This window comes from Hyaena hyaena, unplaced genomic scaffold, assembly GCF_003009895.1.
Source record: "Hyaena hyaena isolate Hyena2069 unplaced genomic scaffold, ASM300989v1 scaffold_1718, whole genome shotgun sequence".
Taxonomy (NCBI): Eukaryota; Metazoa; Chordata; class Mammalia; order Carnivora; family Hyaenidae; genus Hyaena; species Hyaena hyaena.
Genome location: NW_024082351.1, coordinates 205,469 through 222,538, shown reverse-complemented (window position 1 = coordinate 222,538; position 17,070 = coordinate 205,469). Strand labels below are relative to the sequence as shown.

Sequence of the window (17,070 nt, the reverse complement as noted above, 5' to 3'; positions counted from 1 at the left end):
GTTAGAAGGCTCTCTCAGTGGATTCTGCGTCTTTTTTCTCCCAATCTCTCAGGTTTTGTAAGGTTTCCAATGTCTTCAGATCTTTTCTGTGTGATGTATGGGCGCGAGTGCAAGTACGGAGCTCCTTACTTCTCCGCCATCTTCTGAATCAACCAGTGACTTTTAATTTCTATAGGGAAACCCAGAAATGTGGCCCAAATCTCTCTGATGTTTTCTTCTGTCATAAAATGTTAGAACACGCAGGAAGGGCTTGAATAGTGTATGATCTGTAAATAACTTTGGTGATAATGATTGAAATACATGCATTGCTCGGTTGCATGCAACGCATCAAACTGTTCTGAGTCCTTTTTCTCCTACACAGAACCCAATGCTATAACTTCACACCCACAGAACCAAATTTTACTTTATAATATTTTGAATCATTTGCTTCCTTTGTAATTTATTTGCATAGAAATTATGAAGGTCTACAAAATATGGGAAACACTAATAATAATTTTATGCTACACACAAGACTTGGGTAGAAATTGAAACTTGTTTTCAGCTTTATTGACTTCATGTCTATTGGCTTCTTTAAAAACTTTTTTTGTGACAGATGCAGTTTGGAACTTTTCACAATTTTAAAAAATATACATAGCTTTGAAAAGTACATAAGTCTAATATCTGCTGAACCATTCACTCATCAGCCAGATCTTCCCTCTTTCCCTCCCATCAGCACCTGCAATGTTCTTAGAGTCTTGGGCTGAACTCACAGGACAGTATGGACAGCAGACTGAGCAAGCCTCTTGCTGTGAAGCAAGATGGTTGTCACAAGAAGTCCTTTCTAGGGGATGTTCAGAGACTGACTATGACAGACTGCATGGTCCAAAGATGGACCCAGCCTTGTCTTCATCCCACAATCCCACATGCCTCTCTGCTCAGTGGTCTTGGCTTCCCCATCATGAGGTAGGGTTTCAGCCCCTCCCTGGGTCCCTGGGCTATTTCTGGTGACAGGCTCCAAATACAAAGGTTTCACTGGGGACCAAGGCCAGGTCATAGGAGCCTGGAGCTCCTCAGGGACGTACTGGCACCTGCTCTTGGTACTTGCTGTCAGAGCAGCCTTCAAGCTATGGGAGCCCAAGCAACGCGGAGGCCTGCACAGGCGCACTGGTCAGCAGCCCAGACAGAACACACCTGCATCTAGGACACCCCACCAGTGCACCTGCATGGACACCAGTCCAGCCAAACCTACAGATGAGTCCAGCTCCTGGAGAGACTTCCCGGGAGAATCACACCCCTGAGCCCAGGTGGGAAAAGGGAGAGATGGTTTTTGGGGGGCTGCTAGGACCAGGAGTGTGTTTAGAGTAATAGATAACCAGTCTCTCCACTGCTTCCCCTGGGGTGCCCCCATGTCCTAAAACCCCAGTGTGGACCCAGCCTCATCTCCCCACACTCTCACCTCACTCTCTTCCCACGTTTTCTAGATGAACTTTCTCTTTTCTCCAGGGTTCTGAGCCTGAGTCTCTGCTCAGAAACCTGTCTTTTTTCCTGTGCCACTGACTGGCTCCTCTGGGTTCACGTCAGGCATCTCTTCCTCCTGCTGTTCTCAGCTACCTTCTCCTCCTCCCAGCACCTGCTCCTCCCAGCAGTTGGGGATGTGTCTTCCACCAGGTGATGGCTGGGACCCAGTGTGTGCTACATCAGTTCTGGTTGTTTGAATACACGTCCCCACTGAGAGAAGGGATTCAGCTCGGGAGTCCCCACATCTCCTGTGACTGCTCCTGACAGTACTGTCAGGAAGCCCACAGAATTTCCCTCCAAACACCACATTTGTCATTTTAGGTCAAACAGTTGGAAATGTAAATAGCTATGAGGAAAGGCCACAGCAAGGGTCCAGCATGACACGTGGCCCAGTACAGGGGGACATGACCCGAGGTTCAGGGGGCCTTGCAGGCTGAGATTCCCCTGTCTTCCACCTCATACATTCATGAGGACTTACAGAGCCTCTTAACTTCATACTTCCACCTTCTCCTTAAAATTCCTGAGTGGGAACTTGAGAATTGTAAACACTCAGAGCAAATTAAACTATGTGCTTCTTTATCCTGCAGACTATAAGTAATTTGTCTTCTTTTAATAAAATCTGAGGTTAGGTAAATTCAACCTCAGATGATCACTTTGGATGCCGTCACCTTTCTGCCACCTCTAAAGCCCCAGTACTATTTCTGAATCTACACCTCATGTCTAGGGGCTTACCCTCAACTGTTGTGGACCCACGACACAAATTTCTGGCAATCCACTGTGTTCAGTCCTTCCTCACCTGCTAGTCACTAGCAGGTGGAGAAGATGCACCCAAAACTGACTCTATTACATCTGTCCTGTAACTTAGCTGGGTTGTAACTATCTAAGGTCAAAGGACCATGATCTCTAATGCACTTTTCTATTATGGAAATCCTATGTGATTTTCTAAAACGTGAAGTTTTTTCCTTATTAAAATAGTATACCTTTGTCCTTATAGATCATTGGTCACATTTTGTTCCATTGAAGGGTTGAATAAAACACCGTGAAGAAGCAGCTGATATGAGATGTGCATATTTTCAACCAAAAGAGCCAAAGGCCACCCAGCCATTCCCATAGTTGACCCCTGGCACATTCAGTTATTTCCTAGAGCCCAATCACATTTTTGACTCTACAAAAAGTTATTAGAAACTTCCCCACTACCACTTCATGTTTCCTTTTGCCTCAAAAAGTGTCATTTATTCAAAGGAAAAGAAAAAAGATGGGGCGCCTGGGTGGCTCAGTCGGTTAAGCGTCTGACTTCAGCTCAGGTCATGATCTCACAGTTTGTGGGTTTGAGCCCCACAACAGGCTCTGTGCTGACAGCTAGCTCAGAGCCTGGAAACTGCTTTGGATTCTGTGTCTCCCACTCTCTCTGACCCTCCTCTGCTCATGCTATCTCTCTCTCAGAAATAAATAAAAACATTTTTAAAAAATGATAAGATGTCCATTTCTTGGCTCCCTTCCCTCCCCCCCTCACTTCTACTTTAAATTGCTTTATTTTAAAAGGTAAAACTTCATATATCCTTTTAAAACAATAAAACTTAAAAGTATTAGACAAGTCGATCATAAAAGGTGTTTATAGTAGGAATGAGCAAATTAGTAACATTTTACCAGTGTAAAATATCACAGAATCAAATCACAACTTGGATCCTCAATAGTTCAAGTGTTTTATCCCACACAATACAGTGTGACAGCTTTAAAATAAAATTCATTTTCTGGATGTTCTGTTGCCAATCAAGGTCTTCTTCCCACCGTCATCTCACACGGCAGGAAAGCTGGCCATGGAGGCGATTCCACAGTGATTGTCCCGGTCTTTGGCCATCATGATGTAGCCACCCATGCCCCAGTCAGTGCCCCAGCTGAAAGAGAGAGACTTTGCCATTTTATTCAAATAAATAAAATACATTTGTCTTTATTAACAGTGAGACCTGATACTGAGCAGTGCACCAGAGGCCAAGACAGATTCAGAAAGAATTAGGAGAGGCTGTTCTTGTTCATGGTTTGAGTCTAAACCTGCACAGAAATTATTCCTCCAACTTTTCACAAGACTGCAAGATGAAAGACAAGAAAAGGAAACTCTCAGGACAAGATGTGTTTCAGAAATAAGAAAATTTTCAAATTTATAAATGCAGTGGTACCAAAACTCTAGCAGGACCCTAGCAAGCTTAAGACAGTACCTTATTAGTTCCTCCTAAGTGGGGTAAAGACTTCTGCTACTTCAGCAGTGTGCTCAAGGGTTTGAGCCCTACATCCAGACACTAATTCCAAAAAGGATTCTCTTTTCAATTTCAAAGATAAGTATTTTTGGCCTTTTATACCTGTTCTTAACAATCCAGTATTTTTTGTTCTCTGCCTCTGTTCCGTCAGAGCCATAGCCAACCACCAGAACACCATGATCCAGGTTTTCACTGCTACAGTTTGGGTCATAATAAATGCCTGGAAAAGTAAAATTCAATGCTGGGATGACATGTGGCAGTGACCCAGCTTATCATCCATGGTGGTAGGCATCTCAAACTTCAGTTAAGTAACATAAACCCAGAGAACTTTTAAAAACAAGATTCTTTAATATGCTAGAGATTTAGGTCCTCATCTAATGCAACCAGATATACAAATTTGCACAAACTCTTTTCCAGATAACTTGCCAAGAGCCATAAATGACCACTTATTGACACCTTGTCAATACTTTAGGATGTTGCCCCAAGGAAACAGCACAAAATACAAAATTATTTGAGCCAAGAGGTTATTTTTCTAGTTTCAATTATAGTAGTACAATTATTTGGAAACTCTGAAAGGTCTAGTAACTGGAAAAATGTAAAGTAAATTGAGCTATACCAATCAAATTATGTAGGTATTTAAATATATTTATGATGGGCTTAAAATCATGAGGATATGATTCAAGTAATGTTGCATGGAAACAACAGACACAAATACTACATGTACAGAATGAGCAACCTTGTTAATCAACACACTCAAAATTATAAATTGTTTTCTAAATACCTACTAGTCAATTATGCAGTACGTCATGGTGGGTTTCCCATTTTTCTACCTAAACTTCCATATAGACAGATGCTTACCTTCTTTATAGAAGCGGAAGGTATCCAGGCTTGAGTCTATAGCAGCAGAGGTGGGCCCCACAGCTGCCAATGTGTTCATAAGTTCATTCTCCTTACTAGGGATGTCCCAGTAGTCAGTGACACTGGCAACAGAGTTCTCAGGCTTGTATTTGCAGGATTCGCCCTTTCAAAGGAAAAGGGGAATAGACTTGATTACTACCATCCACGTCCTGGGGAACATGAGTTCAAGACAGTTTGAAACTTACTGGAGTCCAGTCAAATTTGTTATAATGCATCCCAGTATCTGAAATTCTATTGGTTGTTTTGAAATTGAAAAATCAGCAGGTGTCTATTCAATGACACACTCTCGGTCTTCTTGTCCATAAGAAATGTTTCTATCTGGAGAAATCCATGCCAGTGTATAGAATGGTATACTGTACTTATCTGCACACAACACAGAAGTAGGGACAGCTACATGGTAACCATCAAGGCAGAGACTGTACCAGACTAATACATTTTAATGACAATTCTGACAGTCTGCAGATACAAAGTCCACAATCTAAAATGTGAATATAAATATGGTATCTGTTGTCCTTGAACCTGTTCAACTTGGATAACAAGATAAGGAGCTCTGTTTACCTGTGCATGATATGGATAGGATTGCTCTGAGTCCAGACCTCCATTGTCCTTAACATACTGGAAGGCATCATCGATTAGGCCGCTATTGCAACCCTTATTGCCTTCAGGCTGAGAGCAGTCCACCAGGTTCTGCTCACTCAGTGAAACAAGTTTGCCAGTTTTCCGGAACATCTGTCCTTCAAGGGCACCAGTTGCACTAAAAGCCCAACAACAAAGACAATAACCCTGAAAACAAAATTGAAAATCTCTTAGTCTACAAAATAAATAGTAAGAGTTTGACAATAGCCCATAGAGGTAAAATTTCCTAAAATATAACAAACTGCATATTTTTTGTTCCTCAACATCCATAGCAAGGATACTAATTCATTTTGTCTTCTATTCTTCTTTTTTTCATGTTTTATTTATTTTGAGAGAGAGAGACAAATGTACAAGCAGGGGAGAGCAGAAAGAAAGGGAGACACAGAATCCAAAGCAGGCTGCAGGCTCTGATCTGTCAGCCCCAGTGTGGGCCTGAACCTTGAGATCATTGACCTGAGCCTCTTGAGAGGGAATATTTTCCCACCTGATTCTTCACGGGAGTTACATAGCCTTTCTCTCTCCAGTCCACAGATGATGGGATCTCAGCAAAGAAAGGTGCTTGGAACAGTTTCCCCTTCTTGTGCTTCTGGATTTTAAGGCCATTCATCACCTGCCTGAATTCTTCATTGGTCTTCAAGGAAAAGGAAATAGAATGTTGACAAGCATGAGATTTTTTAAACTACTGTGAGGAAAACAAACAAACAAACAAACAATACTGTGAGGATTCTGACAGTAACATAACACACATAACATTCAGCAATCCATGCCATGCTCACCATGTCACCAAAGGAATTCATTGCCATTGTGAAGCTGTGTTTCCCTTGGCTGTGTTCCCGATTGTGCTGTTCGATCATTTTCATATTCCTCTCCCACACTGCTCTCCTCCATATTTCATCCTGCAGAAAAACAAGTATCTTATCATCTTTGTTTCTATTTAAAAGCAAATCACCTGCACCAAGTGGATGTGCTCACAGAGAGGAGGAGAAACCACTCTCAGGAATGATCTGATGCCTCTGGAAGCTGTTCTACAGCAACCACACAGTAGGACGTATGCCCATGTTATGCACAGTCCCAGTGCCCTGCTTACTGCTTTGGTGAGATCAGCCTCAAGAAGCTACTCTGAGTTATGAACTCCCACCAGCATGAACATTCTCTGCAAGTGTCACTGGACAGTTTAGCTGTTACCAACCACACCATAGAGTTTCCCATGTGTTGCCTTCCACAGGGACCATTGTTCATCTATGCTCTGATAGAGTTTTGGAGCAGCTGAAGCTATTCCCAAGCAAAGGGCAGCGAGGAAGAGGGAAGGATGCATGTTTCAAAAACCTAGGAAGGGAAAAGAAACGAGTATCTGATCAGGCCAAACCGTCTGAAAAACCAACCTCCTTTTTTCTGAGATGTAAAAGCCACCCCGGTGAAGTAAAAACATTGAATTTATCCTCCCGAGGGTTTTCACAGGCTATGGAGAAAGGCTGACCTGCAGTTCTCCACCCCGCCCTGCGACCGCCCCCTCTTCCCCAGGACTCCTAGGTCCGGGCAGGGAGGGGCGGGCCCCCGCAGGTCCTGCTGCCGCCTCTGGAGGGGCAAGACCTGCTGACAGAGCGCCCTGGGAGCCCCAAACTCCCGACCCCCAAGGCTGGAGGCTACGCTGGTTCCGAGAATGTCCCTCCCAACACCCTGCTCAGATCTTGCTCTGGAAAATCACCTGTGACAGGTGCAGCTGTGCTGTGCAGTCACAGGGGTGGGTCTAGGGGGTTTCCCAGGTAGGAGACTGCACGTCCATTTAAGGCCCGGGATTCTGCCCCGCGGGCCCCGCCCCCACCTCCTGTTCCCGCCGCGATTGGTTGAGCTGATAAGTGGGCGGGACCTCCGTGGTTCGGGACTCCAGTCTTGCTTTCTGGCTGGGTTCATGCTTGACCTAGGGAGGTCTTACCTGCCTCCCCGGGCAGGTGAGCTGGGGGACCAGGAACAAGACTGAGGAGGGAGAGTGGAGTGGGGTTGTATGGCGTCTCCTTTGAGATCCAAATGAACTAATGAGCTGGCTAGTGGCTCACGAAAAGTAGTTCACAGGGAAGCCCAAATGGATTTTCAGCATCACCCTGCCTGTCCTTTAGTCACTGAATTTTTGGTAAACATCTCCTAGAGGACTGAGAACAAGATAATCTAGTCTAGTCTAATCCTAGAACAGGGTAATTCCAGGTGGGGCGGGTAGACGAAGCAGCTAATGCCCACCTTTGGATGTGTTATCACTGTTACAGGATGGGATGCTTTGGGTTTGGGAAGAACCTGGAGTGGACTGGAAATGAATACTCGGAACGCGATTGGACAAGGCTCAAATCTTTGGACGACAAAGGGGCAGATGGGAGGGGTGTCAGGGAAAGCGTGACATTTTGTAATTCTCCTGTCCTGTCTCCATCAGGGATTCTTCTTCCCTTTCAAATCTTTCTCAAAACAGACAGAAACGGCTTTGAGGGAGGAAATGGCTTACAAGGGGGGAAATGGCTTAAAGAAATGGAGGAAAAGTAGAATCTAGAAACTACATTTACCTCTTCAGTATCCAATCTGGTTTTCTTGAGATTTAAGAACTTTAAGAAAAAATAGCAAAACAGCGTTTATCAAGAAACCATGATTTTGATGTCTGACGACCAGTTTTGCTTTCCTTAGAAACACAATTCCACAGGTCTACACTGCCTACTTCTCTGGACCTACCTCTGTGACACACCCCAGTGATCTTCCTCACGTGTTGTCTCCACCAGTTCTTCACTCTGGGACAGCAGTGGTCAAAGGGATTTTGTACAAGGGCTCAGAGTCAGGACTGGGCCAGCATGGCCATTCTATACTTCTCCTGGCGTGGGGCCCCGGCAGGCTCCGCACATCCTCAGCCTCATTTCCTCAGTGGGGCCATTGGGCAATAACTAGATTTTCCTCAAAGGATTCTTATGAAGATTAAATGAGATAATACATGTCAGCCATGAGCATAGAGTAGGGCTAATTTAATACTGCTTACTCGTGCAGGCTGTTGAAAAGAAATCTACAGGCCCAAAATGGTGTCACTTAGGTTAAGGGCCCAAGTCAGGAAACCAAGACTTGATACCTAACCCAACTGCAGATTGAACTCCCAGCAAGGTAATCCTGAAAGAGTCAATTTCCTGGTCCATGCTGGGGAATTTACTGAGAATCTTTCATCTCCCCTTAGCAGGGCCACCTTGTCCAAACAATGCATTCTTTGCCAACCAATTCTCTTCTTCTTTTTATGCTTTCCCCCTCCCTCTTATTTATTTTTAAGATTTTGTTTTTAAGTAATCTCTGCATCCAATGTGAGCTTGAACTCGCAATCTGAAGATCAAGAGTTGCATACTCTACTGACTAGGCCAGCCAGGTTCCCTTCTCCTGTCTTTTAAAATCTTTCTTTGGTTTAGCTCATCTGAGTTCCCTTCTACTTGCCAGATGGGTTACTGATTCATTGATTCTTTAACAAAGCCAATTATATCTTCAAATTTACTTGGCTGAATTGTGCTATTTAACAGATTTGGTGGCAGGGACAAGCTCTGGAGTGAACTTCTGGCAGCATTCAGGGCAAGAAAAAAATCCAAGGCATGGTTTCAAGGTCTTCCCCTTTTCCCAATGCTGTGGATAAGCTCCTCTGGGTCAAAGCTCCATTCTGTTTGTCTCTATCTTTTGCCTTTGAGCTCCCAATTCAATTGGCTTTCCTTTATGGGGTGTGTCAGCTTGAGCTGCCGATGGTTACGCCGGGAGCCCAATGGCGTTGGCATGTTTGCTGGGAACCCCACAGAGCTGACAGAAGGATCTGCCCTGAGCCAACCCCTGCCTTTCATACCACATTCCTCAGCAATAAGTTCCCCGGGGAATTTGGTGGTGGGCCTTACTAGTGACAGGATGCAGTGCTGTTGATATATGAAAGTACATGTTTGTTTGTCCTATTTGTGTAAATAAAGAGTATTGCCAGCAGGATCTTAGGAGGCCAAAAATCTGCAAACATTGGTAGGTATTTAAAGGCTGCTAAAGCTCTGGTCACCTCAAGAAGGCTGCCATGATAGAACAAATTAGTCACAGAACAGGTTAGATGGACACTAGGTAACCCTCCAACCTCAAGAAAACATCTGTGCAATGAAATACACTGTAAAACACACACTATCCCCAATCCTGTTGCACCTCCCTCTTAGGTATTAGTTCCAATCCCAAATTGAAGGTATCCTTCAATTCTAAGGAGTCAGGTGTGCTAGCTTCCAGCACACCTGCTTATTTTGTGCCTAAAAACTATGGTCCCAGAAGTTATATTAGCAAGGTATATATCTTTCTAGATATCAGTAGGTATCAACAGATATCTAATAAAATGAAAAAAAATTCTTAAAAATAATCTAGAATTACAGTGGCAATCATGGGGGACGTTCCAGTTAGACCAGACTGTTCATTTAAGGAGTATACATGAAAGTCAGGGTTTCCAATCTAAATAAACAGAGTGGGGTACCTACTTTAATTCATATGCAGAAGTCTCCAAAAGGCTTCAAGATTCTAAAATAGTTGCATTGAAAGATTCATTACAAATGACTACTGGACAATTAGAAACATGAGAGGTGCTTAAGACCAAAGACTGTAAGACTGACTTATGTCCTCCACCTCCTTAGCCCTCTTTTCCCTGAGCTCTCTATCTGCTACTTTCCCACTTCAGGTGACTTCCCACCTGAAGAGAAAGTCATCTTTTTATAGGACACCACCTGAGATTACAGGTGACCCTCCTGAGATGCCTTTCATCCTTGGTTAAGGACTAAACTGAGGCCCACAGTTAAACATTTCATAAACACAGCAAGGATCCTCAAGAATTTTTGTTTGTTTATTTGTTTTATTTTTAAATAGATTACTCCTGAGCCCAGATGAGAGAAGGAAATAAAAGTTCACATCATCCCTTCCTTTCCAAGTCCAGACCCATCAGCTCTGAATCCTTTTTTCCTGGGAATAACTATTTCCTTCTGGTTCCTTTTGTTTTAATGAATATGGTTGCTTTCCACTTGCCTCAGCTCTCTCTTTGAGTGTCTTTGGGAGTGGCTCTAGATTTTGTAAAAATAGTCTCTTTTACACCCTCTTTGAGGATATCTCTTGGGTCCATGAAATCATTTAATACCATCAGAAATCTTTACGTGTTTTGGCTAAAACCCAACAAAATATTTATTTTTAATTTAATAGCTCTAATCAGAAATTTGGCCCCATTTGGCTCTGATATTCAGAGCCTGATAAAGTTTTGTTTTTTACCTTCTCCTTTAAGCAAAATGCACTCAGAGGAAAAGAAGACTTTCTCACAGGTGGATAGGTGGGTGTGTCAGTCCTTTGATATTATTTAGGCAACAACCCAATTGTTTGAGAAACTAAACACAGTTGTCCCTGTGAAACTGGGAAAAATAGTAGCGGAGAACAGAAGGCAGATTTGTTAAGCTACACGTAGGTCACTATTGATCACTGCGGCAGAATTTTAGGTATGTGTTGTTTAAAATAATTGTACTTATAAATAGAGAACACTTCCACAATCATGTAAGCTAACAAAATACTATTGATAAGATCACAGGACGCATTGCCCTAGTACTACATTTTGTTAACTTACTGACATACAATAGAGGCATTTTACAGAGTCACAGTCTTTGAAGGAGAACAGACCCCCTCGCAAACAGACATGGAAGCAAAGAATAGAAGACAGCATCTTAAGAATGCGACTTCAGGGACACGTGGGTGGTTCAGTTGGTTAAGCCTCCAACTTCAGCTCAGGTAATGATCTCACAGTTCCTGCATTCGAGCCCCACATCAGGCTCTGTACTGACAGCTAGCTCAGAGCCTGAAGCCTGCTTCAGAGTCTGTATCTCCCTCTCTCTCTGACCCTCCCCTTTTCTCGCTGTCTCTCTCTCTCTCTCAGAAATAATTTGTTTTAAAGTTAAAAAATTAAAAAAGAAAAAAAAAGAATGCAACTTCATTCTCCAACAGTCCTTGAATGCCTCTCCACCCAGACACCCTAATTGTAATTCTTGCCCTTAAAAATCCTCACTTGTTAGCCAGGGGGCAATTTGAGGACTTAAGCATTAGCTCCCTGTTCTCCTGGGTGACAACACACCAACACACCTATGTGTTGGGGGTTATGCTGAGCGAAATAGCCTATCTTTCTTCAATGCAACAGCTGGGTGTTCTTTTCTTTACTGGCTTCCAGTGCATCAGGTGGACAAACAACTCTTTAGTTCAGTTATACTTCTTTTATAAACCCAGGCTTTACAAGACCAGAGGTGTGGTTTCAAAAGCAGTTCAAAGACCACCAATCCTTTTTACCAATCCCAACACCTCCCTTATTTATTTTAAAAGTCTCTACTGTAAAGAAGAAACATCCTTCTAGAAAGTGATTGAACTTTTTCCCTGGTGTCTTTACAATGTAAATACTCAGCTTTCAGCCTGGTCTTCTCCAGGAACTCCTTATTGCCCATCTCTTTAAAATAAAAATTCCAAGAAGGCATTTCTTCTCAAGTAAAAACAAGGAGGAAAGCCCGATGAAAATTTGACTTGCCAAGTACAAATACAATTTTAAGTGTCTTCTTCTCAAATTTTTTTCAAAAAAAACTTTAGCCATCTAAACCAATAACTTTAACTTACTCCATCCACTAAAAAACCCAAACCCAGATCCAACTTTTATAACTAGCAAATTTCGTACCTATCTTATGGCAGTAATTCTAAAACAGAAGCTATAGGGTCTGTGTCTCAGAAACTCACTTAGCCTCCCAGAATAGCAATGTATACCTACATGTCACCTCTTCTTGATGCATTCATCTGTCGATGGACACTTGGGCTGCTTCCATAATTTGACTATAGTAAATAATGCTGCAATGAACACAGGGGTACATATATCCTTTTTTTTTTTTTAAATAGTTTATTGTCAAGTTGGTTTCCATATAACACCCAGTGCTCATCCTCACAAGTGCCCTCCTCCATTTCCATCACCCCCCTTCCCCTCCCCTCACCCCATCTGCCCTCAATTTGTTCTCGGCACTCAAGAGTCTCTCATGGTTTGCCTCCCTCCCTCTCCGCCACTATTTTTCCCTCTCTTATCCCCCATGGTCCTCCGATAAGTTCCTCCTAATCCTCCTATACTTGCAAACATATGGTATCTGTCCTTCTCTGCCTGACTTATTTCGCTCAGCATATGGAAAGAGCCTAAGTGTCCATCAACGGACGAATGGATCAAGAAGATGTGGTTTATCTATATCATGGAATACTACATGGAAATGAGAAACAATGAAATCTGGCCATGTGTAGCAACATGGATGGACCTTGAGGGGGTTATGCTGAGCGAAATAAGTCAGGGGTACATATATCCTTTTGAATTAGTGTTCCTGTATGTTTTGGGTAAATACCCAGTAGTGCAATTACTTGGTCATAAGGCAGTTTTATTTTTATTTTTTTGAGGAACCTCCATACTATTTTTCACAGTGGCTATACTAGTTTGTATTCCCATCAACAGTGCACACACTAGACTTCCTTTTTCTCTACATCCTCATCAACACTTACTATTTTTTGTATTTTGTATTTTAGCTATTATGACAAGTGTGAGGTGATATCTCATTGTGGTTTTGATTTGCATTTCCTCAATGATGACTGATATTGAGCATTTTCTCAATGTGTCTGTTGGCTGTCTGTATGTCCTTTTTGGAAAAATATCTATCTGTGTTTTTTTCCCTTTTTTATCTTCCCTTTTAAGTTGGATTATTTGGGTTTTTCAGTGCTAAGTTGTATCAGTTCTCATTACCTTTTATTGGATATATGATTTACAAATATCTTCTCCTATTCAGTAGGTTGTCTTTTAATTTTGTTGATTGTTTCTTTTTTTCTTTCCTCTTTTTTTTAAATACCTTCTCTCTGCCTTTTAAAATGTTTCTTTTGCTTGGGGTGCCTGGGTGGCTCATTTGGTTAAGGAACCAACTTTGGCTCAGGTCATGATCTCACGGTTCGTGGGTTGGAGCCCCACGTCGGGCTCTGTGTTGACAGTTAGCTCAGAGCCTGGAGCCTGCTTCGGATTCTGTGTCTCCATGTCTCTGTGACCTGCTCACACTGTCTCTCTCTCTCTCAAAAATAAATAAAAACATTATATATATATATATGTTTCTTTTGCTTAGTTCAGTGGAATTCTGCTCTATTTGCTAGGTGGAATGCTGCCCAACTCATGAATTATTTAATAAAGCCAATATAGATCTTCAAATTTACTTGGTTGAATTGTTGTATAAGAGCTCAAATACAAAATCTTTCCAGAGGTCTTGCTTATTTCAGAAAATAGTTATTCAAAAATTTGATACACAGGCAATCCCTACTTACTTTTTACTTTCCACGAACCCGGTCATAAGATTGGTGAAATGAACCATAAAGTGTAGTGTAAGTAAGCTTATATGTTACAAGCCAAGATACAGCTAGTAATATTCTTAAATTTGGCTTCCAAGGTGATATTTTAGTCATACATGTCCTAGGACGATACTCACAGAACTTAAAATACAATTAATGTTTCCTGTTTTACCCATCATGCTAATCTATTGTAAATTATAGTTAGCTTTTCTTGCCTATTAGAATTTAGAAGGTCATTTGAGAGTGCTAAGAGGGCTTAAGCTTTCTTAAAAATCGATGAGATTACAATGAAATGGCATTTCATACCCAGCAGAATGGATGAAATTGACAAGGGTGCAATACTGAGCGTGGATGGGGATGTGGAACTGTAACTGAACTAACATGAGTTTACTCCTCGGTGAATTTACAGGTAGAGACTACAGCACGTGGAATTGTCACCACAAAGAAAACTGCATTTGCAGCAAATAAGGAAATCACAGGAAGTCTTTTTCCAAAGCTGTGACTCGCTAGTGGGGATAAATGGGATAAATGGGTTTCTTTCTTTAGGGTTAGGATGAACATTCAGAAAAATAGAGGTTTGTTATCCATGTAAAGGCCGGCAGATGTTCACACAGGTGTACTTAGAATACCTTGGGGCGCCTGGGTGGCTTAGTCGGTTGGGCGTCCGACTTTCGCTTAGGTCATGATCTCGCGGTTCGTGAGTTCGGGCCCCGCGTCGGGCTCTGTGCTGACTGCCAGCTCAGAGCCTGGAGCCTGTTTCGGAGTCTGTGTCTCCCTCTCTCTGACCCTCCCCTGTTCACGCTGTCTCTCTCTATCCNAAAAAAAAAAAAAAAAAAAAAAAGAATACCTATACATGTTATGTTAATGAACCTTGGGTGGAGATTTTAACATTATAATGAGATACAGGTAACTGTTAGACCCCCCCCCCAGTCCGTCCGTACAGCCATAAGTCCACCATTGATCAAGCTCAAAGTGGTCTAGGCCAGCTAGAGCTCTTTTTGTTGTTTGCCTATAAAAGATAAGATTAACATTCCTGTGAAGAATGAAGGTGAGTGGGTGTCTGTGAGTGACAGTTTTAACCTTACAAACACTATGGGCACAGTTTCAGAACCACAGGAAATCTCAGACATTACTAGTGAGGGTAAAAGGGTAAACCACTCTGGACAGTGGTTCATCAGTTTCTTATAAGGGTAATTATACACCTTGGACTCCGCAATTCCAGTGTTAAGATCTACTCAAGCCATAATGTTCATAGCAACTTTACTCATAATAACTTCCAACTGGAAACGGATGGACAAGTGTCCATCTAAGAAGAGTGGATAAATACATGGTAGTAGTTAACACTCCACAATTTAAAAAGAACAAACTATCTCCACGTGCAACAACATGAATCTCAAAAATACTATGTCAAGTAAAAAAAGGCACATGTGAAAAGAACATAGTATATGGAGTTTGAGCAGGCAAAAACCAATCTATGGTGATAGATATCAGAACAATGGTTACCTGCAAGGGAAATATTGACTGGAAAGGGGCACAAGAGAACTTTCTAGAAGGATGGAAATTTCTAAATTGTGATCCTGGGGACAGTTACATGGGTGTATAAACCTGTCAACATTGACCAGGCTATTCACTTATGATATGTTCATTTTAATCTGTGTAAAATTCTACCTCAGTAGAAACTGTATTAGTATAAAACTGTTGAGACCAGGACAAAAAAAAGGAAAGTGGCATTGTGAAAAATAGAAATCTGCATCAGGATATTGAGCAGATTCCTGCCTTTTCTATATTAAGGAAAAAAAAAAAACCTATAATAAAGTAGCCAAGAATCTTTCTATTGGCCCTAGAGTTGTGCCCCAAGTAAAACTACTATCTGTGCTTGTTAATGTGGTAGAAATAAGCAGCAACAGTAAGCCTCCCTCAGAAAAGCAGCTGAAAAAGGAAAACCTGACCTCAAGCTGCTCCGAGTCACCACTGCCTGCAGCCTGGGTTCACCCGAAGCCACAGGGCAGCTGTCAGTGGACAGAGCCTTCCAAACTCGGGATGAGCTTCTGGGAAGCCTGTTCACCCATCAGGGCCTCACTTTCTCCTGTAAATTATTCTAAAATACTCAGCTGACACAGGGTTTAAATACCATTCTTTCATCTCTAAAGCTATGAGAGAATAATTAGTTACTGATTTTGTTCTTTTTTTTTTTTGGTAAGCCAATAAAAATTTTCCCCAGATCCTTAGTCCGTGTTTCTGCAGCGCAGCGTTAGAACATCTCCCAGGGAAGCTAAGATATGTGCATCACTGAGAAGGAGCAGAAGATGGGAAGAGGTGGGAACTGACTTTCCTTGGAGGGAAGAGCTGTTTTTTCTTCTATAGTTGACTTTTCTGTTCAGAAAGTTTGTTTTTATGCTCTGCTATGAGGGACCTCACCTCTACTAAGCTATCTGCTCCAAGTCATCCCATAGAAAATAAAATCTCTGAAACAGTGCTTGCTTTCAAGGACTTACAGTATGTTCATGCATCTTGGGGAAAATTTATTAGTTCAGCCAACCATTTATTTAGGGTAATTATCCAGTTCACTACTCCAAACTATTGTAGATTATGAGGACTTTAAAAATCCACACTATTGTTTTATATCACATCCATTACAGTTTCCAAATATTTTACATCTTTCTAGTAGCACCAAAATGATCCATTAATAGAGAGAAAAATCATTTCCAGACAATTTAACAGTAACTGAAGAAGATATTCACAGTAAGCATTTGTGTGTGCCCTAACAGGCAACTTCCCCCCAATCTCCATCAGATATACGTAGGAAATGTTATATTTTGACTGGTATAAAGTCATAGCAGCTAGTTCTTCATGAATTGTTATTATCTGCATTCCAATGACCAGAAAATTACAAGTGTGTCATTGATTTATTAAAATAACCACTTCACTTTGGTTTCGCTTTATCAGCAACAAGAACAAGTTACTTGCAACTTTTAATTCAGATATTCTACGATTTGAAAAATCATCATTATCATCACCACCTTGGTAGCATTTGTTGACACTTAATGATATGCTAAGTATTGTTAAGTAGCCTAAATATATTACTGCTTTTGTTTTCATAGTAACTTCTATGTGAGAAAGCCTCTGAAAGCTTGCTGCCTTTCCCAATGATCTAAATTTGGAATTGGGGGGTATTCTAATTTAGTCTATGCAAAGAACAAAAAATCTTTGAGTTTGAGTTAGTGCTGAGTGAATCCTGAGTAATTAACAGCTCAAGTGGTTGTGGGATCTCCCTGAAGACCAAATAAAAGATAAGCCTAACCAACTGAACTAGTCTTTTTAAAAGGCATTTGGGAAAAGATACTGGGATATTCACAGAATTGACATCAGGCTGGAAAAACAGATGTCA

The 17,070-nt window shown here is 41.7% G+C and overlaps 1 protein-coding gene across 3 annotated transcripts; it reads right to left on the bottom strand.

The window, feature by feature from the left end:
• Nucleotides 1-3,292: 3,292 nt before the first annotated feature.
• Nucleotides 3,293-6,618, bottom strand: LOC120226506 (procathepsin L). Of its 3 annotated transcripts, XM_039224698.1 has the most exons (8): nt 6,493-6,618; nt 6,452-6,454; nt 6,080-6,199; nt 5,788-5,934; nt 5,226-5,450; nt 4,608-4,770; nt 3,852-3,969; nt 3,293-3,392 (listed from the first exon to the last, which is right to left on the bottom strand). In XM_039224698.1, the coding sequence occupies exons 1-8, from the start codon at nt 6,616-6,618 to the stop codon at nt 3,293-3,295; spliced, it is 1,002 nt and encodes a 333-aa protein (XP_039080629.1). The 3 variants fall into 3 exon arrangements, with proteins under 3 accessions (XP_039080629.1, XP_039080628.1, XP_039080630.1); XM_039224697.1 differs by lacking the exon at nt 6,452-6,454; XM_039224699.1 differs by lacking the exon at nt 6,452-6,454 and having other exon boundaries at nt 5,800-5,934.
• Between the last annotated feature and the right edge of the window lie 10,452 nt (nt 6,619-17,070).

Bases quoted from the DNA above. Each gene is read 5' to 3' on its own strand.
- LOC120226506 (XM_039224698.1), bottom strand. From the start codon at position 6,618: ATGCATCCTTCCCTCTTCCTCGCTGCCCTTTGCTTGGGAATAGCTTCA. The intron at 5,935-6,079 runs GTGAGCATGGCA...TTTTCCTTGAAG, and splicing joins TGAATTCCTTTGGTGACATG to ACCAATGAAGAATTCAGGCA. The intron at 5,451-5,787 runs GTGGGAAAATAT...TTTTGTTTTCAG, and splicing joins TAACTCCCGTGAAGAATCAG to GGTTATTGTCTTTGTTGTTG.